Genomic DNA, 21,149 nt, shown 5'->3' with positions numbered 1-21,149 from the left:
AAAAAACAACCCACTCCACCCCACCCGAAACCCCGCACCCTATGAGCGAATCCGATTAAATGGCAGTGATCGCTGCTGCCCTGCTCCCCACCRCCCCCGAAGAACTGCATGCAGCTCGAGGACAGCTCTGTAACAAATGATCACATTTTTATTGAACCAGTTTAAGACACAGAGTACAAATGAATACAGAGTTAAAATCAGCTCCCACAGGGAAGCCTCACAGTGCAAAAAAACCAACCAAACAAACAACTTTTATCTTTTCAAATAATTAAAAAAAGACATTTTAAAGAGTTGTTTTACCTAAAGCCAAAAGTATAAAAACACGTTTATAAATAAAGGGGAAGGGGTGTGGGTTTTTTAAAACTGGTGAAAGAAAAGGGTAGTGTTGAACACACAGAGTCATCTGTCTGGTGCCTGTGGCATATGCAAGACATGCAGAGCGGACATGGCTTATTCCTAAAGTTGCTGCCCCATGCATTTCCCTGTCCATGCGTTACAGCAGGTTATCCATACAAATACAGAGTCCAATCCCGTGTATTATTTACAACACACAATTTGAAATATTGGACAGTCTAGTCTTTAGAGCTAGAGAAGGAACCACCTGCTTGCCAGCACTCGAGGGCTGCAAGACGACCTGTCTTTATTATTATTTTAATGAGGTTTTTGTCATTTAATATTCTGGATGCTACACATCCAGTGCAGGGGGGGATGACCTTATACATGCATGAATTTACCAATGGCGCTTAAATACCTGTATTTGATTTCTTCTTGTATATAATTATATACGTTTTCTTTAAAAAAAATTAAGTTTGTATGTTTTCTACTCCTTTAGAGAAATGTCTGGATTCCTCTGAGGTGTGATGAAATCAGCAAAATGGGGGGGGGGGGGAGCACTATAAGGCCTGCCCCAACCATTACCTGGGAGATGCTATAGAAAAGAGGAGACAACCTGAGAGAGGGCGTGGAAGAAACACTGACTCATGTAAACACCACCTCTGGGCRCTGTTGAGGGATGGGGAGGAAGGAGTTACTTGCCCGCAGCAGGACGAAAACAGGTGGGGTTTGCTGCCTTCTCAGATTCCAGCACTTCCTATTGCGCCACTTCACAGGCCAAAGAATGAAACACGGGGTCCCTCAGGCAGAGTAATACTATTTACAGCTGAGATGAAAAACAACTATTCTCATTTCAGCCAGGAATGTTGGACAGGAGGGACAGAATGTATATAAAGAGGAGAACAGAGAGGTCCAAGTTATTTTCACAGACTTTGTTAGCCAAGTACCTTGTTTTAATACACGTCTGGTTGTACCTATGCTAACAACCACAGGCACCAGTAAAAGAAATGGATTCAAATATTACCTCCTCCCACAAGCTTCTTCCACTTCCCAGGCAATTACCATTCAGTATTTCTCTACCTGACCTAATGAACAGYTTGTGGTGAAACATACTCACTAGGTGTAACCCAATGTAACACATTTATGCCCTCTTAGTGTTGGAAACTGGAATTTTTAGGAATATTTCCTATTGCCAGCAATAGGAAGTCACCAGGGAAGAATCAGTTGCATCCTCATCCCTCTCATCAACAAACTTGTGGCACTAGCATCTTCTTTAGGGCTTCTACTACTTAATTCATAACATGTATGCCTTGGGCAAAGAGTTCACAACTTTGCCTTTAAAGAAACAGCTGCTTAGAGGACAGCAAGTGGAGAAACAAGAGGCCAAGAAAGACATCGTTAAAACAACCATCCAACTCATTCTTCAATTACAGATCACCAACTCTGTCCTAAATCTACTTTCCTGAAGCCTTTGTGTACTGTATCTTTCATAGATATTGGCCAACGGTGTTCCTCAAGCCAACATTATCTCTATCTCTAATCTATTTTCCTGAATGTCCTACATCTACTAATTTATTTTAAATTACACCACCACCCCCCAACTAATCTACTTGCTTGACACCTCTCTTACCATCATTCTGATCAGAATTTACCCTCATTTGTCTCCCATATGCAGCCATGACCACAGGCAAAATTCATTCCATGAAGCAAAAAACCCCTCTGATCAGCATTAAAAAAAAAAAAAAAAAAAATCAGATTTGCTTCATGTGACTTATTTCCAAGGCACTTTATTTCATATCTCTATGTCAGCTTCACTGGTTGTTGCTTTTCACCTTGATGAGTACTGAAACATGATCTTTTCATTCTGGCCACTCGCTGTCCTATATTCTCTCTGATCCCTTTTGTCACTACCTTATACTTTAAACAATAAAATGGAATAAAACTGCACAGGGAAGTAATATAAAAGACCCTCAAACCATTATCTTTAATACGAAAAGATACCTGGGTTGAAGGGACTGCTATTTTACCTGAGTGTCTTGCAGCCCCACTACAGCAAAAAAATTCCTGTGTACTGGGACACATGTTCACAGTCTGAAAGTGGATGAAGAAAAAAAGAATCACCTCAGAAGCAAGCTTGACCCAGACTAACTCCATCACAGAGCCAGCAGGACTGCCATCATAGATCCCACTCACAGCATCTCCAGCATACCTTTTCACTCAAGGAAACTCCCAGAAATATCCCCTACTTTTCAACTCGTCCTCCTTTGCAAAACTTCTCTCTGCAAGAGACACTGCCCATGAAACCCAGCACCTCACCTGATTCAGCACAATGCAATGCTGAAATAGGACTAGAAGATAGCACTTTTAAAGTTTCAGTACAACCCCATGGAAGGAAAGGTTAGCAAGAACACCTGAAACATTTGATTAGGCAGACTGAAATTACAGGCAGAAGTAGCTGGAAAGTTCTGAAAGTGCTCCCCATCCTGCCGAGTCCTGAATCAGCCAGCAAGTATGACCAGCCAACAAACCTGTGGTGGGAGAGCGAGAACTGCAGGTTCCTCAAGCCCTGGAGTGTATTGAAGAAAAAAAGTCATACAATGCCAGCCTGCCCAGCCCAGTAGAAAAAAGGCTGCACTGCAGATCTCCAGTCACAGAAAGGCAGGAAAACCAAGTTAGTCAAAAGTCTACATTTCAGAGTGCCACAGAGTTTCAAAGAATGGCCAAACCAGCCAGGACAGTAATGTAAAAGAACACTGCTTCAAGCCTTTAACCTGTGGAACAACACATTGTAGTCTGGCCGCCTTTAAGTGACTTCCATGGACACCAGCATTCTCTCACCCACCAAAAACTTCTTGCTTCCTTGCATTCGTTTATAAACTGGGATTGTGCTGCTCTGCCTTAAATACAAGAAAGAATGGAGATGGAGGAAGAAATAAAGCAGTCTATGTATCTGTCCCCATTGGGGGAAGGAGGGCGAGTAAAGGGGAAGGTGCTGAAGGTTTTTTTGTTAGTTTTTTTTGTTTGTTTTTGATTTTTTTTCTTAGCTTGTTATCATTGACCAAAATCATCACTGGACAGTTTTAAGCCATCAGCTTGGAGAAGTCCCACAGGGTGAGAAGAGTATTGCACACACAAATGCAAGGGGGGAAGATTTTCTGTTTCTTAGTCAAGAAATTCATGAAGGAGTTCTGGGAGGAAAAACTGTAGTAAACATCCCAAAATATCTTGTTTGAAGTCCTTGGCAGGCCATTTTCTGTGGGTAGTTGAAATAGCTTTACAAAAGGTAATAGAATCCCACCTTTCTTGGGGTGGGAATATTTTGTTTCTCTGGAAAAGCAAGAAGACGTTCTCCTATCAAGACAGTGAAATCCACAAATTATATGGAGCAGTATTTGCACTGAAGATTTCTCACATCCAGATTTATGCTGTAAGGGATGGAAACCAGGTCTTCCATGTCGCTTCTTAACAAATAAATCACCACCCCCAAATTTCCCACCAGAGTCACGGTAACATTAAGGTCAATATCCAATTCCTAATCATGAAAGGTGGCTGAAATGAACTTTCATATTTGCATCTACATCCCCTCTTTACAGCATCTGCAGAAAAACTCAGTATATCAATATAATATCAAATTCCAGGTTAAAATTCCAATACTTATCTCATTAAATAATCTCCAAAGCTTGGTCCAAGGGTTGCAGAATTCCCCCTTGGAGGTGAATGCAGATAAAATATAGTGTGGGGACTGTCCTTGAAACAAGAGAAAAGCAGACAGGGTAGTCATGACAACAGTAGAATTACTGCAGGTAACAAACTAAGGCAGGAAAAGAAAGATCAGCAAGACAAGATTTAAGCAGAAACCAGTTCAGTAATTGCACAGACACTCCAGCCTGTCTCCCTGTTGGGGGTTTATAATACAGAGATTGTTTCTCGCTGGGATATAGCAAAGGGATTGACTTTTTTGTTAAAGGACAAAGAAAATAGCCACAAATGTGACAGAGCAACAGTCAGAAAAATAAATTAATAAATACACGCATAAAAAGTCTGCTTCTGGAGTTTGATGAAGCCCTGGAGTGGAAAGGATTGGCTTCACTTGGACTCCTTTGTTTTTAGTCAGCAGTTCAAAATTTCTTGGATAAACTGGATTTTTCTTTAAGTGCCAAACATCCTGACATCCTGGCTATGAAGACATTTCAAAGCAATTTCTCCAAACTCCTCTTTCAAGACTTTGTCTAGAGACAGGAAGTTGAAGAGTATTGGGAAAAATTATTAAAATTGTGGCCAGCACACTGCTAAGAATTAGAGCAAGTCACTTGTATGGGCCTGAGGAAATCAAATTTATAAAGGTCTCCCCACCACCTCTAGACCAGCTATCCATCTGTCCGAGGCTCTTTCTGTGGTCCTCCTCTTGGGATTATTTCTGTGTATCCACAAACACCTGAAAAACACCGCTTTAGAGTTTTTTGTCCATGCGTCGTTCCACAGCTTGTAGCAATAGCTCTGAGTACTGCTCCAGCAAAGCTAGTGTCTGCTCATCCCCCAGACTCTTGGGACTGGGTAGATTGGCACTGCATCCCTCATTCAGTGGCCTAATGGTATCTTGTGGCTTTGCCAGCACCTCCTTAGCCTTTGGAAGCTCTTCCTCATCCTTCAGGGAGTCCAATTCTTTCTTCATTAAGGAGAATGTTTCTGTCAGGAGGCCAGCTATCTTATCTTTGTCAGTAGAGGTCTCCGTATCATTTAACACCTGAAAACAAAGAAGGAAAAGAGGACGGGGGGAAAAAAGGATGTATTGATATTTAGACCACAAAGTAAGATGTTTCAGCCCTTCAGGGAACTGAAGCCATAAACAAGATTTACAGGCTACTCAAGTGTTTTTTTCTTCAACATGCAAGACTGCCAATTTAGTCGTATAGCAGGGCAGGCATCCAAAACAGCTAGTCATACAACAACCAAACACATTAGTCCAATAGGATAGACATGGGAATCACATTTTGGGGTAGCGTTCCCCTTATTAGGCCTAAAGAGGTGCTGTGTTTCCCAGCTCTAGCACAGGGCAACAGTCTCTTCCTGTCTGCCACATGCAGCTGGTCACAGGAACACAGAGCGGTCGCAGAGCTAACACGTGCACCAAGACTGTAGCCGCAAAGGAACGTACAGCAGAAACTCACCATGCGAGTTTCACGCTCTTTACAGGAGACTTAACAGAGCAGTGCTTAAGCAAAGAAAACAATAGCTATTATATTGTTCTGCATATAACTGTGGTCTGGCAGTAAGGGGGACTAGCAAATGACTGCATGTTCCCTCTCACAGTTGGATTCCCATGGTATTTCACATTTGCTAATCCTCTTTGCAGGCATCAAAGACTGAGAACAGAACTGGATAATAAATTTAGAGCTCCTATAATATTTCATCTATCTGAAGCACTATATAAATCTTAACTAATTCTTTAATACCCCTTTGAGAAAGGGCATACTGTTATCTACAGTTTACACATAGGCTAAAAAGGCTGAAAAGTTAATTGATTTGCTCAGAATACCATAGCAAGCCATTGGAAAAAACAAAAGTTAAAAATCAGGAGTTCCTGTCTCCTAGATTCAAGCTTAGCTGCAGTCAAGTAGACAACCAGGCAGCTTCTGTCACTAAACACCCAGTCAGGAAACACTTTGAGCCAGCAAGCACACACATTCAACACTCCCAGGCTCTAAAGCCAGCCTGCTGAAACAGAGCCAGTGTCTGAGGTCACTCACCATGCGGTAGAGATGAATGGCTTTGCGCATGCTGTCCTGGAGCTCAGATACCACATGCTCGCAATGCTCTACGCTGATGGAAGGTTCTGTAGGGGAGGAAAAAAATAAAAACCCAAGCTAAGGCACAGACAAACTCCAGCATCTGCAATCTCCCAGCCAGGCAAGAAAACCAATACATTTATATATATTTGGAAAATCACATGTGTATACTTTTCATTTGTTTTTTAGGGCTGGTTTGAGACGATCATTAAACAGGCAAGCTTAGGAACTTTCCTTCACGCTATCTCCAGATGCTTCTTGTTTCAAACATTCCTGTTTTTCTAGTCTTTAGCCTCTCCAAAGTTAACAATGATTTCTGTCAGACTGCACAATGTTGCTACAGTCAAGGACAGTCAGAGATCACCCTCACCATTCTCATTTTTAATTAACGTCAAGTTTGAATGAAGGATTCCAATGGCAAAAGGGACTGACCTGAGGAGCCCCTAATTTAGCTTCCACCTACTCAGAACTCTGCACGCTCTCCTTAGTGTATCCTTCTGCAGAGTGTTCAGCAAAGAGCTATGAGGATAAAGGATTACGCTGAGTTATTACAGTGTTCTCTAGTGAGGACTGAGGTCCAGAGGAGTGCTGTCTAACAAACTCAGTCGCAACAGATTCGTATTTCTGGACAACCCAGGATTTGCATTGCTATAATTTGAAAACCAAAAATAAAAGTAAAACAACAGAAAAAACACCACCTTCAGCCCTCACCAGACATTATCTCCAAGGCATCAATGCTGAGGGTCTGCAGTGCTTTAATAAAATAAACACTTTCATGAGTTAGACATAAATCATGAACAAAGACAGACACACACACATAATCTGCAGTTATCTTCRATTTACAAAAGCCTGCACAAATGCTATTCAAGTTCCTTCAGGTGCCTAAAAGATAAAACTTGTTCACATTAGCACTGTTATTTCTGTGCTTCTTACTAAGAAGGTCGCCTTTGGACAGGCTGCAGGGACCTTAGCTTCAAGTTGATTATATAAATACATCTAGAAGAACAAACGGACACGAATCAATTCTTCCATCTGCATTCTTTGCTCCTGAATCACCCAGCTTTTGTAGGGTTTGGGCAGGGGGCTTCAGTTCTCTTGTCTAAGATTCTTGCCTTCTGATTTTTTTTGTTGTTGTTTGTTATCTAAAGTACAGCTCTTTCTTGTCAGATTGTTCCTGGATTTCTCTTCTGATCATGCTTTTATGCTGCTTTCTATCAGTCTGGAGAAAGGTCACAAACGTAACATAAATGCTGGAGTAATGGGCATTTTCAGCCTCCCAGGTGTGGACAGCAGACCTCCTCAGAAACCAGCAGGGAATATTAAACAAAGCAACAGTATTCAGCACATCTACAACTTTTTTTAACCTGTAGATCTCAAAATGCTTTAACAAAATCAATTAAGTCTCCTTATCCTCATGTGTTCTATAAGAAAATGGAAGGACAGAAAAATTAAGTGGAATCCCAAAGTCACAGAACAAGTCAAGAGCAGAACAGAGTTAAAGGACTTCAGGTCTCTGATTGCCAACCCTACAATTCTAATCCAAGCCCCTACACTGGGATCCACAGAAGCCACAGTAAATTGTCCATAGCAATAACAGACTTGGATCTAAACAGCTTTTCCAGCATTTATCACTAAATATTTGGAGGGAGTGGCCTGCAAGAAGCCGAAGGCTGACTGTTGTCTGCTGATCAAAACAAAAGGTTGTGCATCCAATGCACGAAACAATACTAACTGACAAAAGGATGCTGCTGAAATACCCTGCCAGGATGTACTGTGTATTGGGAGCTGCTTAAAAATAAAAAATAGCCCTTTCTCCAGAGATCTGTGCTAGTTCTGCAAACAAAGATTCCTAGCAACTGGTTAAAAAAAAAAAAAAAAAAAAAAAAAAAAAAGTGATGTGCTACAAACAACTTGCCTGTTACTTCTCTGCTGTAGAATCAGATTCCACAGCTCCACATTGCATCTGCTGTTGGAGGAAACCTCAACCCTGCAGGAGTTTGGGTTTCAGACACACTCATGGATACCCTACCGTACCAGAGCATTAGGTCCCTCAGACAAAAGACTGCATCACCTGTTTTGCATAACAGTGCTTCAATCTTAGGGCCTTTGATCCCTCTAGATACACAAAAAGAAAAATAACAGTGCATCAAGAGCAGACCATCTCTGCAATGATTTTGGTTACTATTGCAGTGAATAGGGGGAGTAGCCTGGTACCACAGATGATTGATCAGAAGAGGATTAAGAGATGCCTCATACTCACATGTCAATAATGGTATCAATGAGATCAACATAGCAAAAGGGGTTAAAAATTTGTGCATTGTTTAATCCCCTGTATGTACAAGGCATAAGTGCAATGGTTAAGGTCCAGCTTCCTACTGCATGACTCAGCTGAGTATTTTAGGAAGGCATATTTCCTTGCAAGTTGACACACAAAAGAAAAATCTCTGGAGAGTACAGCCTTGAAGCTGCAATTTTTTCAATTGATTGAAGTACCTTAAACCAGGGCCTGTAACAGATTTAACAGCTGTTTTCAGCAGGTAAGATAGTTCCCCAGCTACTACCTTTTCTCCAAACTAGAAACAATTTAAAAATTGCCTTGGATGAATCCAAAGCTCTTTACGTTCAACCCCAAAGGCTAGGCCTGTGTGTGGATTACACATCCAGCTTGCAGTATGTCCTCAAAGCAAAGTGATAGCAGGACAGACACTCTCGCTATCACAGGTGGCTGCAGCAAGGAACTTGTCTTGGTCAGGCTTTAGTTTATGTGAGCTAACCCGCCTGGACTCTGCACACTTGCACACATTAACAAAGTAAAGCCTGAGTTGCCTGGTATAACTTCACTGTCACTACCATCTGTGCTTGCTAGGTCCAGCTAACACATACCAGACCTGCACTTTCACTTTGCTGGTCAGACATGCCTTGAGGGGCAGAATGGAATGTAGCCAATGCACACTAAGGGGGATTCTCAGCATGTCAGTTGTCAGTGTTGACAAAAAAAGGCTTGAGCCCCTACAATGTACATTTATAAAGAAAACCATGAGGGTGCTCAGCTCTACAACACATTCACCTAAAAAGAACCTTCAGACATAAGACCAGGAGGAAAGGGAAATTAAAGACTGAGAAAAAAAATGTCAGGCTGAAGAAGTGTCTCACCATTGAGGGGATGGCTTATGGAACGAGACAGGTGCAGACAGGACGAGACAGGCCAGAAGCTGGACATAAAGAAATGTGATGGGATCGTGAGGCAGTTCACAAAGACAGGAGACAGAAGGGGAAAGATAAGAGATGGGTATCCATGCACACCTGAGACCTGCGCCGAGGCAGTTATAGACGTAGGAGACCTCGGCCTGATGGGGTCTAGTGGGCAAAGTCCAGGTTGATCGTCTAGCACGCAGGCAATGCCGGTGATCCTCTCCCTGCACCTGGGCAATGTGCTCTCAGGAGACCTTGGGTGCTGGCCCTCTGAAAACTCTCTCAGTTTTGAATTAGTGACCCCTGGCTCATCCTGGCAACCTGTCCTTGAGCCTGGACTCTCCACTGGGCTCTCCTTAGTAAGTCCTAGTGGAATCTCTTTACCAGGAACCAGAGACCCAGCRGTCTGATTCTCCCTCTTGGAGGATCGGCCCTCAGGAAAAGGTTTCTTTTTACAGGTCCCAGCAGGTGACTGGGGAGACTGTGGCTCAAGCAGGGTTTTGGATTTGGTAGTGGGTGAGAAGGAGGCCAGTGTAGGTCTATCAGGCAATGGCTTGGGAATGTCAAGGATCAGGTGCGCTCGATTTGATGATGCCAACTTGCTGTGAAAGGACTTGGGAGATGAGCAGTTTACAACTGGCTGAAGTGCTGGCTTCACTGGAACATTTTCTTTTTCTTTCACTGGTAGCTTATTCTTCTCAGCATCTGCTGGGGGACTAAGCTGCATCTTCTCTGTCACTGGAGGGCTAGTCCTCCCCTCAGTCAACATTTCAGTAGAGTAACCAAGATACAGATTTTCCCCTACAGATATGCTCCGTGACATCTTAGCCCGGAAGCTGGTCGTGGGGTTCATGTAGGACTTTGGTTTTGCAGCCCTGACATCTTTGGCCAGCAGAGCACCAGATCCATCCATCTTCAATAGACTGGCTGACAACGCCCTGCAATTGTTAGGTCTGGGATCTTTCTCAACCACTGTAAGAGTCTGAGGACGCTGCTTGGCAGAGGATATCACTCCAGGACCCTTATCTGTGAAAATTAAACAGACAAACATACCAAAAATAGACAAGAGTCTGCAGCGAATTCTAAAATCAGGAAGCATCAGAGCTGCTCTAGCCTATGGGCCTCAGCTCAGCCCCTGGAAGAGGTATACAGAACCACTACTTCAGGTTAACATCACCAAGCCTCAACAGCCTAGTCCTTCCCATCCTTCATCCTGCTCACACACTATTGCCTACCTGATTAGAGGTACTTGTTCTTAAAACTTAAGGCAAGACGACTTCAGAAACTACTATCATTAACAGAGAAGCCAGAAGAAGCAGACAAAAACCGTCAGTTCTCTTTAATCCATTCACATATACATGGTGCTGCAGCAATAGGTTTATTTTCTAAAAACAAACTTAGTGCTTGCTGAAGGTTCATGAGTTGATAGTTTCAAAAGTGGAGTTCTTTCACACAAAGTGCACAGAGACAGCAAGCTCCCTCTTACTGCCCCTCTCCTTCCCTCTTCTTCCCTCCCCACCCTGGAGAGCTTCACTATTGGCCTGGAGCAACCACCTATGGCAAGAGAGGATTTCTTTGTATATGGTTCATTTCACCCTTGGCATCCCTCCTCCCACTGCTGCCAGACGAGTATCAGAGACTGATAATTAGGAGATCAGTCTGCATTACAAGTTAGAAATGTTTTCCCTTAACRGGCTGAGTTAGAAGACATGCAAACTGTCTGCCTATAGCTCAGAATGCAGAAAGATGTAAGATTAATTTAAATCACTGCTCAAGCTCAAATCTTCCAATTTTATTCTTAGATTTATATCATCATTTCAACCCATGTCCTTACCCTCATGAACGAGGTCGTGAACTGACTGTGCCTTTCTCATCACTGCATTCACAGGGCCTTCTGAAAAGGATGCAATAACTCGTCCAGGACCCATACCAACTCGGCTGACCTCTAAAGCCGACTTGCGTTTTTTCTGGGCATAAACAGCCTGATGGGAATTCACACTCTCCAGGGGGTGGCTGTTCTCCAAAGCATCACTAGGATGGCTGTTGCCATTTTTCAGCAGGTCCAGAGTAATCCGATTGGTCTGGGCTGGAGGCTTGATGGGCTTTGAATCCAGTATCAGATTCGAAGAGGAGAGTGACAAATGTCTAGAGAATACAATGAAGAAATCCCAGTTGAAATAAGTAAGTAGGTTGCCTTGGATGAACAGGCACACACATTAGGCCAGTTTCTTCAAGATAAAGAGCCTTTCCCTTCCCTGTCTGGATCTGTTACATCAAAATTGGCCTAGGCTGTTACCATTTTGTTCTACCCTTCACTTGAGTGCACTGGTCTTCAGACATTCCACCTTAGGTTATAGGATGAGTGCCGATTAACACAAATAGTACTGGGTCACTGTTTCAGGGAAGGACTTTGTAAAAGGTGAAGGCAGGATACAAGGAAAAGTTCCAGGAGGAGGGAAGACTGAGTAAGGTCAGGCCAAGTCTCTTCTCTCAGCTCACCTTTCTAACACCAAAATCTTTTTACTTCTTTCTAAGGTACCCCAATAGAGGCCATAACACTATGAAAGTGCAGTTACTATCAAAGCTGGTCAGTATTTTCAAGAGAAAAGACTAATTTCCTCTTCCTCTCCACTCCAAGCAAGCATAGCAGGCTTACCTCAGAAAGGAGGCAACTCTCAATCTGTCAGGTTTGACAGTCAAACAGATTAAAAGTCTAGAGGTTTCCATGAGTTTAAGCTACTACTTTTATCACACCTCCGGAGTGCCACTGACTTCATTCTCCCACCATTGCAACTCTCCAGAAGCTTTTAGAATAGCTAACCACTGGCCTTCTTCCCAAACAGGCAGTCCCAATACAGGATAAACTAACAGGCACTCCTGACAGCAGCAACAGCTGCGTGTGAACACAGCAATGACAGAAAGCTTCCCGAACATGCTGAATCTAGACACAGCTAGCAAACCATAAAAGATGTACCCAGCTCTGCTCAGGTCTGTACAATGAAATGAAAACAATCTGAGCCCAGATTTCAAGTTGTCATTTGAGAGAAATGGAAAAGGAGTTGTTTTAAACATTTATGAAACAAAATCAACAGAAGTATTTTCACCTTTTTTCTTATTTTAGTGCCAATGGAAACACTTTGGAGAGGCCTTTTGRGGTGTTCTGCAGCTGGGGGGTTTTGGGGGTTTGGGGGGTTTTTTGGGGGGAAGAATATTATTCCCATGGGGCTTTGTATCAGACATCAGAGCACCCTGCGGAGGCACGGGACCAGGAAATGAAGCTGAGTAAGAAAGGACTGTAAAACAAAGGAAAAGTTAACAAGCCTACTTTCATTGTCCAAGCTGAATGAAATGCAAAAGAATAAACAGACCATAAATGACAAAAAGAAAATTAGATGACAGAAATTCCTCCAGCTTAATCAATTAAACAGTTAAGCATATTATTGGAAGAGGGAAAAGGAACAAAACAACAGTGTTGCTTTAGAGAGAAACAGAGCAGCTAATGTGATACAGAATGTCCCATCCAAATCAGAAGGGACCACAACCAACCTGCCAGGTTCCTATGCTAAGAACTCACTGTGCCTAGGTACATTAAGGTCAGATGTCTTCTGCCATATTTTGACCCAGTGCCTAGCACAAGACCTATTCACACATTAGTAAAAATAAATAAGACAGACGGAAACACTGAAAACAGAGCCATACCTGAGAGCCGGGGACTGGGAAAGAAAGCGAGAGGAAATGCTGAGGTTTTCAGTTCTTTCCAGAGCTCTACATGAGCCACCTAAAAATTTGGGTGAAAGGGAGGAGAGAAAGGGAGTAATTTAGTTACAGATCAAGATGCAAACATTCTGACAAATGCATTTTCTTATCACAGATATTATCAAATGCTCCCCCATATCAAAGGGGATTTTTTGAGCTAAAATAATAGATAATAAATTATTTAATCTCCTTTGTCTTTTCTCTTCTACTCAGATTATAATTTCTCTGCCTTAAACTGCTAGTCTCCCTAAGGGCATGCCTCCTCCTTTTTCTCTTCCCTTTGTGTCCTATTCTGCCTGTAGGACTGTAAGGCACTGATATCAAGCAGAAAACAAACCAACAAAGGAAAAAACAGTAAAATGGACAACTCACAGAGATATTGCTACCTGCAACCATTATCAATTCTAGAAAGATACTCTTTGTTCTGAAGTTGGTCGATAAGGACTAATCAGCTCCTTTTCCACTCTGATGTCTCTTCTTATTCTCTCCCTCCTCCCAGCATTTCAGCCTTTTCTTTTGTGGCATTTGTTATGCCTTTGTATACCACTAGAGGCCGCTACATGTCACCGATGGGGGGGCACACTCACACGGTTCATATGTGCGCATATACGTAGGAGTTAAAACTAGTGCTGAAACAAGAGAATGGCTCTTTAGGATTCCAAGAACGATACTTAACTCCATCAGTCTGTAGGTAAGTTTGTGTGGATCAAATTGGGGTATATGTCAGTTTGGGTTATCAGATGCCTCTTTTTTTTAGGCCTCTCTACCTCAGTTTCCCCATTTTCCCCTCCATGTAGACTCATATCCTTGAAAGCCTAGCAGGGCTTGTAGCATCGTTCGGTTTTTACAGCAGACAAATCTGGGGTGATCTCACAGAGAAAGTCCCTCCAATGAGCAGAGGGCTGTACCTTTTCCATCAGTGCTGCCCAAGGTCCCAAAATGCTGCTTGAGGAACTTTTCCTGATCAGGTGTGTGGGGGATTTCTTCCTCCAGCATGCCAGTACCTGCATCCTCTTCTCCCTCCTCTCCCTCCAGATCTGAGATGCCATCCACACTTAGGGGCTCAGTGCTTTCGGAATCTGGGAAGAGGCAAAAAACAACACACTAGTAGCATCATCACAGTAACAGTAGTCAAGTTAGGACAGATAGTAAGATGCTAAATTAAACCTAGATGTTAAAGCACAAGCCAGTCAGCATTGGGTACATTTCTCTAATCTACTATATTCCAGAAACAGCACAGCCTATGGCATAATCAACACAAAAGCTATCTCCCTAGCTAGTAAGGCAGAAGAGAGTTAAAAGAGCATATGGAAAGTGCACTTCAACCAACCCCTGCTTCTAAGGTGGACTCACTGAAGTACCTGAATCTTTATGCTAATACTAGCAAGGTTTTCATAGAAGTATCACCTCAGTTCAGCTTATGAAGAGGATCAAGTATTAGAGACCAGGAGAGCAATTGATAAACATGGCACAAAATAACCTCAGCAAGTTCCTGCAGTGTTCCACATCAGATATGCAAAAACATATTACAAATCTATTTATCTTACCTTCATTTGGATGATCTGGGCTGGACAGACGACTGCTACTGTAATCTACAGAGCAGGCGCTGTCAGGGCTGTGTTTGTCTGGGCATCCATTACTGTGATAACCTCTACTTAGCTTCCCATGGGGCAACGCTTTTACCTGGAACTCACTACAAAAGAGACAGGAAACATACAACACTAGAAGAGATTTATTTTACATTTAAAGGAGCACATTCTAACTTTAATAAGGCTTTACCTGTGTTAGTAACACCTTTGATTATTACAAAGGTAAGGCTTTAAAGAGAAAAAGAAATTGATTTCTTTCATCATTACATAGTATATTTTTGCATTTCATTAAGCTTGGACAGTGAAATCTCAGGGAGACTGTCTTGACTTTCTGGGCATTGCCAGTTTTCCATGATTACCAGGCAACAGTGCTGCACTGCCCTGACTTGATTTCCAGCGCAGCTGGGGAACATAGTGGTCTACTTAATGAAAAGAGGGACTAAAAATGGGCCTATACCTACCTAATGCAAAATCCAGTCTGCCATAGATTTGAGCCCTAATCTAGTAGTTACTAATCTAGTAACATTTTCTATATTTATGACCTCCTTCCTTGGGCCACTTCACTGTTGCAAAATAGAGAATATTCTGGGTTTGAACAAGACTAGAGAACACCGTACGAAATACAGTATTGTAGGATTGTGTTCCCGATTTTTGTTGTGATTTTACAAGCCCAATTTTGTTGAGTGACACCAATAGTCATCCTTTGTGTTATTCATGAGGATTTCAGCTTTCCACTCTATGAAATACTTTTGTTTCAGATGCACTCAATGCAAGATAGGACACAGAAGTCAATCAGTGTAACTGAGTGGAAATTACCCCTGGCAGCTTGCAAACTCTGCATACTTTGAGATATGTCCAGTCTATATCCAGCATCATCAGAGGGCCTCCCTTTCTGACATGTTGGAACAGCACATGGGTCTGCTCTGTCCAAATGTTATCATAATAAAATTAAAAACGTAAACAAAGAGAAACTGGGAGAAACCCTGCAGCTTCAACTGCAAAATCATGGTATGCACTACTGCATAAAAGCCCATCTAAAGCTATCAGCCCACTCTTTGTACCAGAGCAGGAGGAGACAGAGGGAGTAACAGCTATTAACATAAGGGGGTGGGGGGGGGAAGGAAGGAGTACAATTCAGGGAAGGAAAAAGCATGGAGCATGGAATAAAACAGAAAATGAAGTGAGGTAAATATAAAATAGAAGAAACAGCAAAGGAAGGAGAAAGCTCTCTTCACTTTCTCCAATGTCCCCTTAAATACCTTCTAAGTCACGCAACACATCTTTCTAGGACATGGTCATTACCTACTACATTTGCTAAATTCTTGCCCAGTTATGTTTGAAATTGTCCCGAGTAATAGTGTCCTGTCATTTCTATTGGATAGGCATTTCACAGCCAAATAAACCTCACTGTCAGGAGGTTTTCCAGCTTTCAAATTTTCCCTTGCTTATTCGACCCAGATAAGGAAAAAAGAAAAAAGGCTGCTCCCAAGTTGTTTATTCAACAAGAAACCGGAGGAGGTTGCTAACGTGCACAGTTTTCTCATGAGGAAAGATTATTTTAATGGTGTGTTCTTAGTTCAGCTTCCTTTAGCATCAGGCTRGCATAAAACCCTTAACTAAACCTGGCATCAATCAGGCAATAAATCAACTCATCTAAATTACCACACAAGCTGCAGGCAAACTAAACAAGGAGAAACGGCTGAGCCATGCACAGCAGAGAGCTTATTTTTATTTTTAACCTGCTAGGGTCTGTGGGATGGATCTCATCTTGCTCAGGGTAGATTACACACTCCTCACTCTCAGAAGGCTCCAGTTCCTGAGAGAAAATCCCCTCTTCACAAGACACAAGCCGAATCACTTGGGGTCGCACACAAGACCGGTTGTCTTGGGGCGCTACTGAGCCTCCAACCTAGTACAGAAATACAGAAAGACTAGAGATTACCTGTGTTTTCCCTTCAGGTCAGCAGGTGCAATGTACATATTACTGCATGGGATGCAATCAAAAATCTGAGATTAGAAAACACAGCAGTCCTATCTTTCGTTCTTATCTACTAAGGTAGACTGTCTATTGCTGTAGGTTCCTATTTTGTTTCCCATTTCCAATTCCCTAAAAGTCCCTGGTGAAGCTGCAGACTCCCCATCCCTCTCTGTCCCCATATCACAAATTTAAGCCACATTGCAGCAGGCTCTTTAGTTACCTTTTATAGACTGACCACACATACTTCAGAGAAGTCTGGGGGCCATAAGTTGAAAACTACTAGCTTACTGCATGCAGAGAACCCAATCCTTTCCTCAGTCACACAGTTATAAAAAGCAGAAATAACCATAATGAAGTTAGGCACCAGGACAGACTGCTACTGGAAAACAGGTATCAGCCTTCCAAGGTAGGAGCATGCATAGCTTGCTGTGGCCCATAGATACAGAGATCATGGATAGGTTCTAAAGATAACTTAGTAATCTAGCAGAGCCCACAACTAAAGGCCTCATATGAGCCACAATTCAGCTGCTACTGGAGTCAAGAAACTGTACTCCAGCAGAGTGAGCTAAAAGGTAATAAAGTACACATATCTGAAGCTCAGCTTCTCAGCTTGTAGCAGTCATAAGTAATCAAATAGCTATGAGAAAACACACGGTCTTTCCTGTTTTGGGGAAGAAATCTTGATCCTATATGGGCTCTGCTACAAGACTGCAGAAAAGCCACAGTCACACATTGCAGAGCACTAGCTGCAAGAGATTAGCTGAACTAGGTTTCTCAGGAGGCATTTAGAGCTTTCTCTAGAGATGTAAAGATCAGTGTCAGTAGTAATAAATGTAGGTAATAATAAACAGAGGCAGGACGGACACACTCAGAGTATATTCATTTCCCCAGAGAAGTGCTGCCCTTACTTTGTTGATGTGCACAAGGAGATCCGCCTGCTCTTCTCTGTCATCCCCATTGCTGTTTTGGGACAGCGAGTCTCGACTCGGGGAACGGGAAACAGAGAAAGACTCCAACTGACGTAAGTCAAGCATGGACTTCACAGTCATCTCTATGTTGCTGGCTGGCTGGGACCAGCGCCCACGCTGCCGGGGCATCTTGCTCACTGCTGCCTCTGAGCGCTGGATCACTGCTATCTCTTTGGCCTGAAGGAAATTGAAAGAAAGACAGTCTTAGGGACAGAGTTCTCCTGATGCAAAGACAGAAGAGAAAATATAGGACCCATAGCAAAATGCAAATAAATCCATCTCCCTAAAAAGCCCCAAAGCTGTCTGTCAGACAGCTTAAAATTCCTGCATTAGTCCTAAAGGCATCAAGGTAAAGATGATACTCTTCTGTTGCGGCTTCTTATGTGACTGAACATTTAAATGACTCACTCAGATCCAAGCATATGATCAGCTTCAGCCCTACATGACATTCATGTCAGAAAAGAAGGGGACGAAAGTATAACAGCTGATATAAAGATACTGATGTAGAGATCCCAAATGTATATTTAATAGCATCCAGCAAAGGCAAGATACAACTAGTCAATGCATGCATGTGAAACAGTGGGAAAGTGCATGTGATCCAAGTCTAACAATATTAATAGGGTATAAATCAAGAAATCGAGACTTCACTCAACAGTAATGATAAATAGGCAGTTTTTCATCTGGACTAATATCTCTGCCTGGATCCTCTTCCTGTTCCAAGATGTGCATTTCTCATAACTTCTGTCTTAAATCTCATATCCTATCAGGTACTGAAACTAAGGACTGATTAGATGAACCTATACAGCTATGCCTACTCCAGGTTTAAAGATTATGTACCTTTTCTACAGAATCATTTTCTGTGGTGATCCCTCTGCATCGGGCACCCTTGAAACTGTCTCTTAACTAGACTTTACTTCACCATCCCCAAATCCTTCTTCACATAGGGGCTTCTCAGGGGTTTCCCACTGCAGCTGCACCCCTCCCAGCAGTGAAGATGAAGTTTTTAATCTCCATGGGATTTCTCTTCCAGTTTCCTTATGACAAGAAATACAGCTTGAAGGCATAGCAACTCACCCTCCTCATTTCCCACTGGGAAAGGCTTCTTGAGAGGCTAAGGTCCGGATCTGAAAAGGGAAAAAATATATACCTAGTTGGCATCCTTGGCCAGCAGTGAGCCTTTTACAGATCTCTTACCCAATCTTTCCTCAAAGGCAGCATTCCTACAGCTTTTGAACTGGCAGACCACTGCCAATGCTTACTTTCTCATGAAAGTAACCAAACCCTTGTTATCAAGGGTTTAATGGAGAGACATTGTTTTTATATAGTGTTTCTACTGACTCACCAGCTCCACTGCAGAACACTTGCCACAGTGCAGTGGACCACCAAAAGTTTAGGGGAAAATCCCTACTCCAACACACTGCAGTATCTGTGGTGAAAATATTTCACAGCAGTAACTAATATCTACTGTAAGTTTTATTAGGCATCCCTAGAATCCTCTGCTGAGGTCTCTTGACCTCTTTAGACTTCTAATAGCCTGTAGACCCAAACCCAGGGCACTAATTCAAAACTTCTCTGGCCAACTGGAACTAGCAAGAAACTTGGCAACTGAACAGCTGAGTTTAGAATTAGGGAACTCCGAACTCTATGCCTCTGTATATGTTGGAATGGGCAACTCCACATTATCTTTTGGTGTCAGTCCATCTGTACCTGCCTTGGTCTTTCTCCTTCTGCCAGCACTTCATTATCCCTAGCCCAGTGTCTTGTCTCTGCCCCACTTCACATCCATGCCATTTTTCTCCATATCTGCCCATGCCCCTCTCCCAATTATACCTGAGTCTTTCTCAGTATTACAGTTCGACTGAATATGGAAAGACTGCAGCCCACGTAACTCATCTTCATCATTCCCTTCATCTTCACCATCCTTGTCGCTGTCTGACGAGAGTGCAGGCACAGATGATAGAGCAGAGATGGACTCATGCCTGGGAGGCAGAAATTGGAAGGAGTATTATGGTCTGTCTCAAGAACTCCCCACCATTTCAATCCCTACACCAGCCAGTTTGCCACCTTACCCCATCATCCAGAACATTCAGCAAGCTTCCTCATCTCTCCCTAACAGCCCTAGCTCTAGCAAAACCCATCTCTGAGGAAACAGTGCAAGTTAAACCCTGCACAAAGGTATGTAGAGCCTGCCACAGCAATTGTCTCATGCTTGTATGTATGGAAGAATGACAGAACCCAGACAACAAGTAAAGAAGCCAGAACAAGTCAGGTGAAACTGAAACTTGACCTTCCAGTTTAGACCCTGCCAATTCAAAAGGCCAGGATGGTAACGCCTATTTGGAAGGCAAGTATTTTTCCTATCCTTAAGCATTTCCTCTCTGGAACTATTTTACACATCAAGAACATCACAAAGATATTCCCTGCTTGACATAAAGCAGATATTTAGCACATCATCACGTAAGAGACAGGTTCACATCAAAGACTGTACCAAGCAGAATCCGCATGCACAGCCCACACACCATCAGAGTGCTGTGTTGTCTTGTTCAGCCTCAAGGCCCAAGGAATAATGTAAAACATACTTTGGACAGATCTTTAATCAAAGTGGATCAGACAAGCATTTCCACACAGACCTCAGATGCACTCCAAGCACAGAATTCCCCAATACCAGTTAAGGACACTTATCAGCACCAAACTAGATTTCACTTCCCTCTTTTCCTCTTCCCTCTCCTCTCCTCACCCCTTCCGTAAACAGAACCAAATGAACTAAACCATTTTGGACAAGCTGAAAAAACAAAATATAAATGAACAAATGAAGAATCCCTAGCAAATAAATTAGAGTAGTGCCCATTCCATGGCCTTGAGCTAGAGTGCCAAACGCATCATTAGTTACTTTTATAGGATATCACAGCTGGTGTTGAGTGCCAAGCATTATTCAAGAGTTTAAAAATAGCTCATCCCCCAAATACAGAGCAGCCTGGCCAAGGACCAAGTTCTCCTGCAGCTGACATAGAGCAGGCAGCACTAGAACATGGCAAGTAGTAGTTATGGTGTTTTAATCGGTTCTCTTCCCATGCAGTGGCAGAACTTTAATTTGCATGTATTAGGAGTGGCTGAGCAATAATTACCCAGCACTTTCAAATGAGTTTTGAGATGTTCTGCAAAAAGAAGAGTGAAACTGATAGTTTAGTCAGTAGATTCCTCGAGTGAAACAATTTCATGTAGGTTGCACTTATCTACTTTTGGTGTTTGGGCCTGTCAGTCTGTTCATCTTTCCTAAGGTCTTCTGGTATGTCCACCTTGTCATCCTCATGCTCTTGTGCCTGGGCAGGGGAATACTATCAAAGTTTAAGCATCTACAGCACCTTTGTGGCTATGCCATCATCTGTCCTATGAGATATATTTATATATGGTGGGCAATATTAACTTTGTATCAGCAACTTTGACAGTGGCTTTCTGCTTGTGTTCAAAGTTGCTGGGATAGGGTTTATTGAGGTAGAAGGGTTGGTTTATTAGAATTCTTAACATCTAACTGGTTGGCTACCTCACT

The 21,149-nt window shown here is 42.6% G+C and overlaps 1 protein-coding gene across 5 annotated transcripts in view; it reads right to left on the bottom strand.

Moving 5' to 3' along the window:
• Positions 1–128: 128 nt before the first annotated feature.
• MAPKBP1 (mitogen-activated protein kinase binding protein 1) overlaps positions 129–21,149 on the bottom strand; it is a 103,399-nt gene continuing 82,378 nt past the window's right edge. For all 5 annotated transcript variants that reach the window (XM_026061602.1, XM_026061603.1, XM_026061604.1 and 2 more), the window contains 11 exons: positions 19,433–19,581; positions 18,677–18,726; positions 17,543–17,779; positions 16,396–16,565; positions 14,615–14,760; positions 13,976–14,146; positions 13,011–13,089; positions 11,146–11,456; positions 9,423–10,337; positions 6,081–6,166; positions 129–5,077 (listed from right to left, as the gene is read on the bottom strand). In XM_026061602.1, the coding sequence (XP_025917387.1) occupies positions 4,784–5,077; positions 6,081–6,166; positions 9,423–10,337; positions 11,146–11,456; positions 13,011–13,089; positions 13,976–14,146; positions 14,615–14,760; positions 16,396–16,565; positions 17,543–17,779; positions 18,677–18,726; positions 19,433–19,581 (2,608 nt within the window). In that variant the 3' untranslated portion in view covers positions 129–4,783. The remainder of the gene's footprint in view (positions 5,078–6,080; positions 6,167–9,422; positions 10,338–11,145; positions 11,457–13,010; positions 13,090–13,975; positions 14,147–14,614; positions 14,761–16,395; positions 16,566–17,542; positions 17,780–18,676; positions 18,727–19,432; positions 19,582–21,149) is intronic.

This window comes from Apteryx rowi, unplaced genomic scaffold (genome assembly GCF_003343035.1).
Source record: "Apteryx rowi isolate R43461 unplaced genomic scaffold, aptRow1 scaffold_183, whole genome shotgun sequence".
NCBI lineage: Eukaryota > Metazoa > Chordata > Aves > Apterygiformes > Apterygidae > Apteryx > Apteryx rowi.
This window is presented reverse-complemented; position numbering and strand designations above follow the sequence as displayed.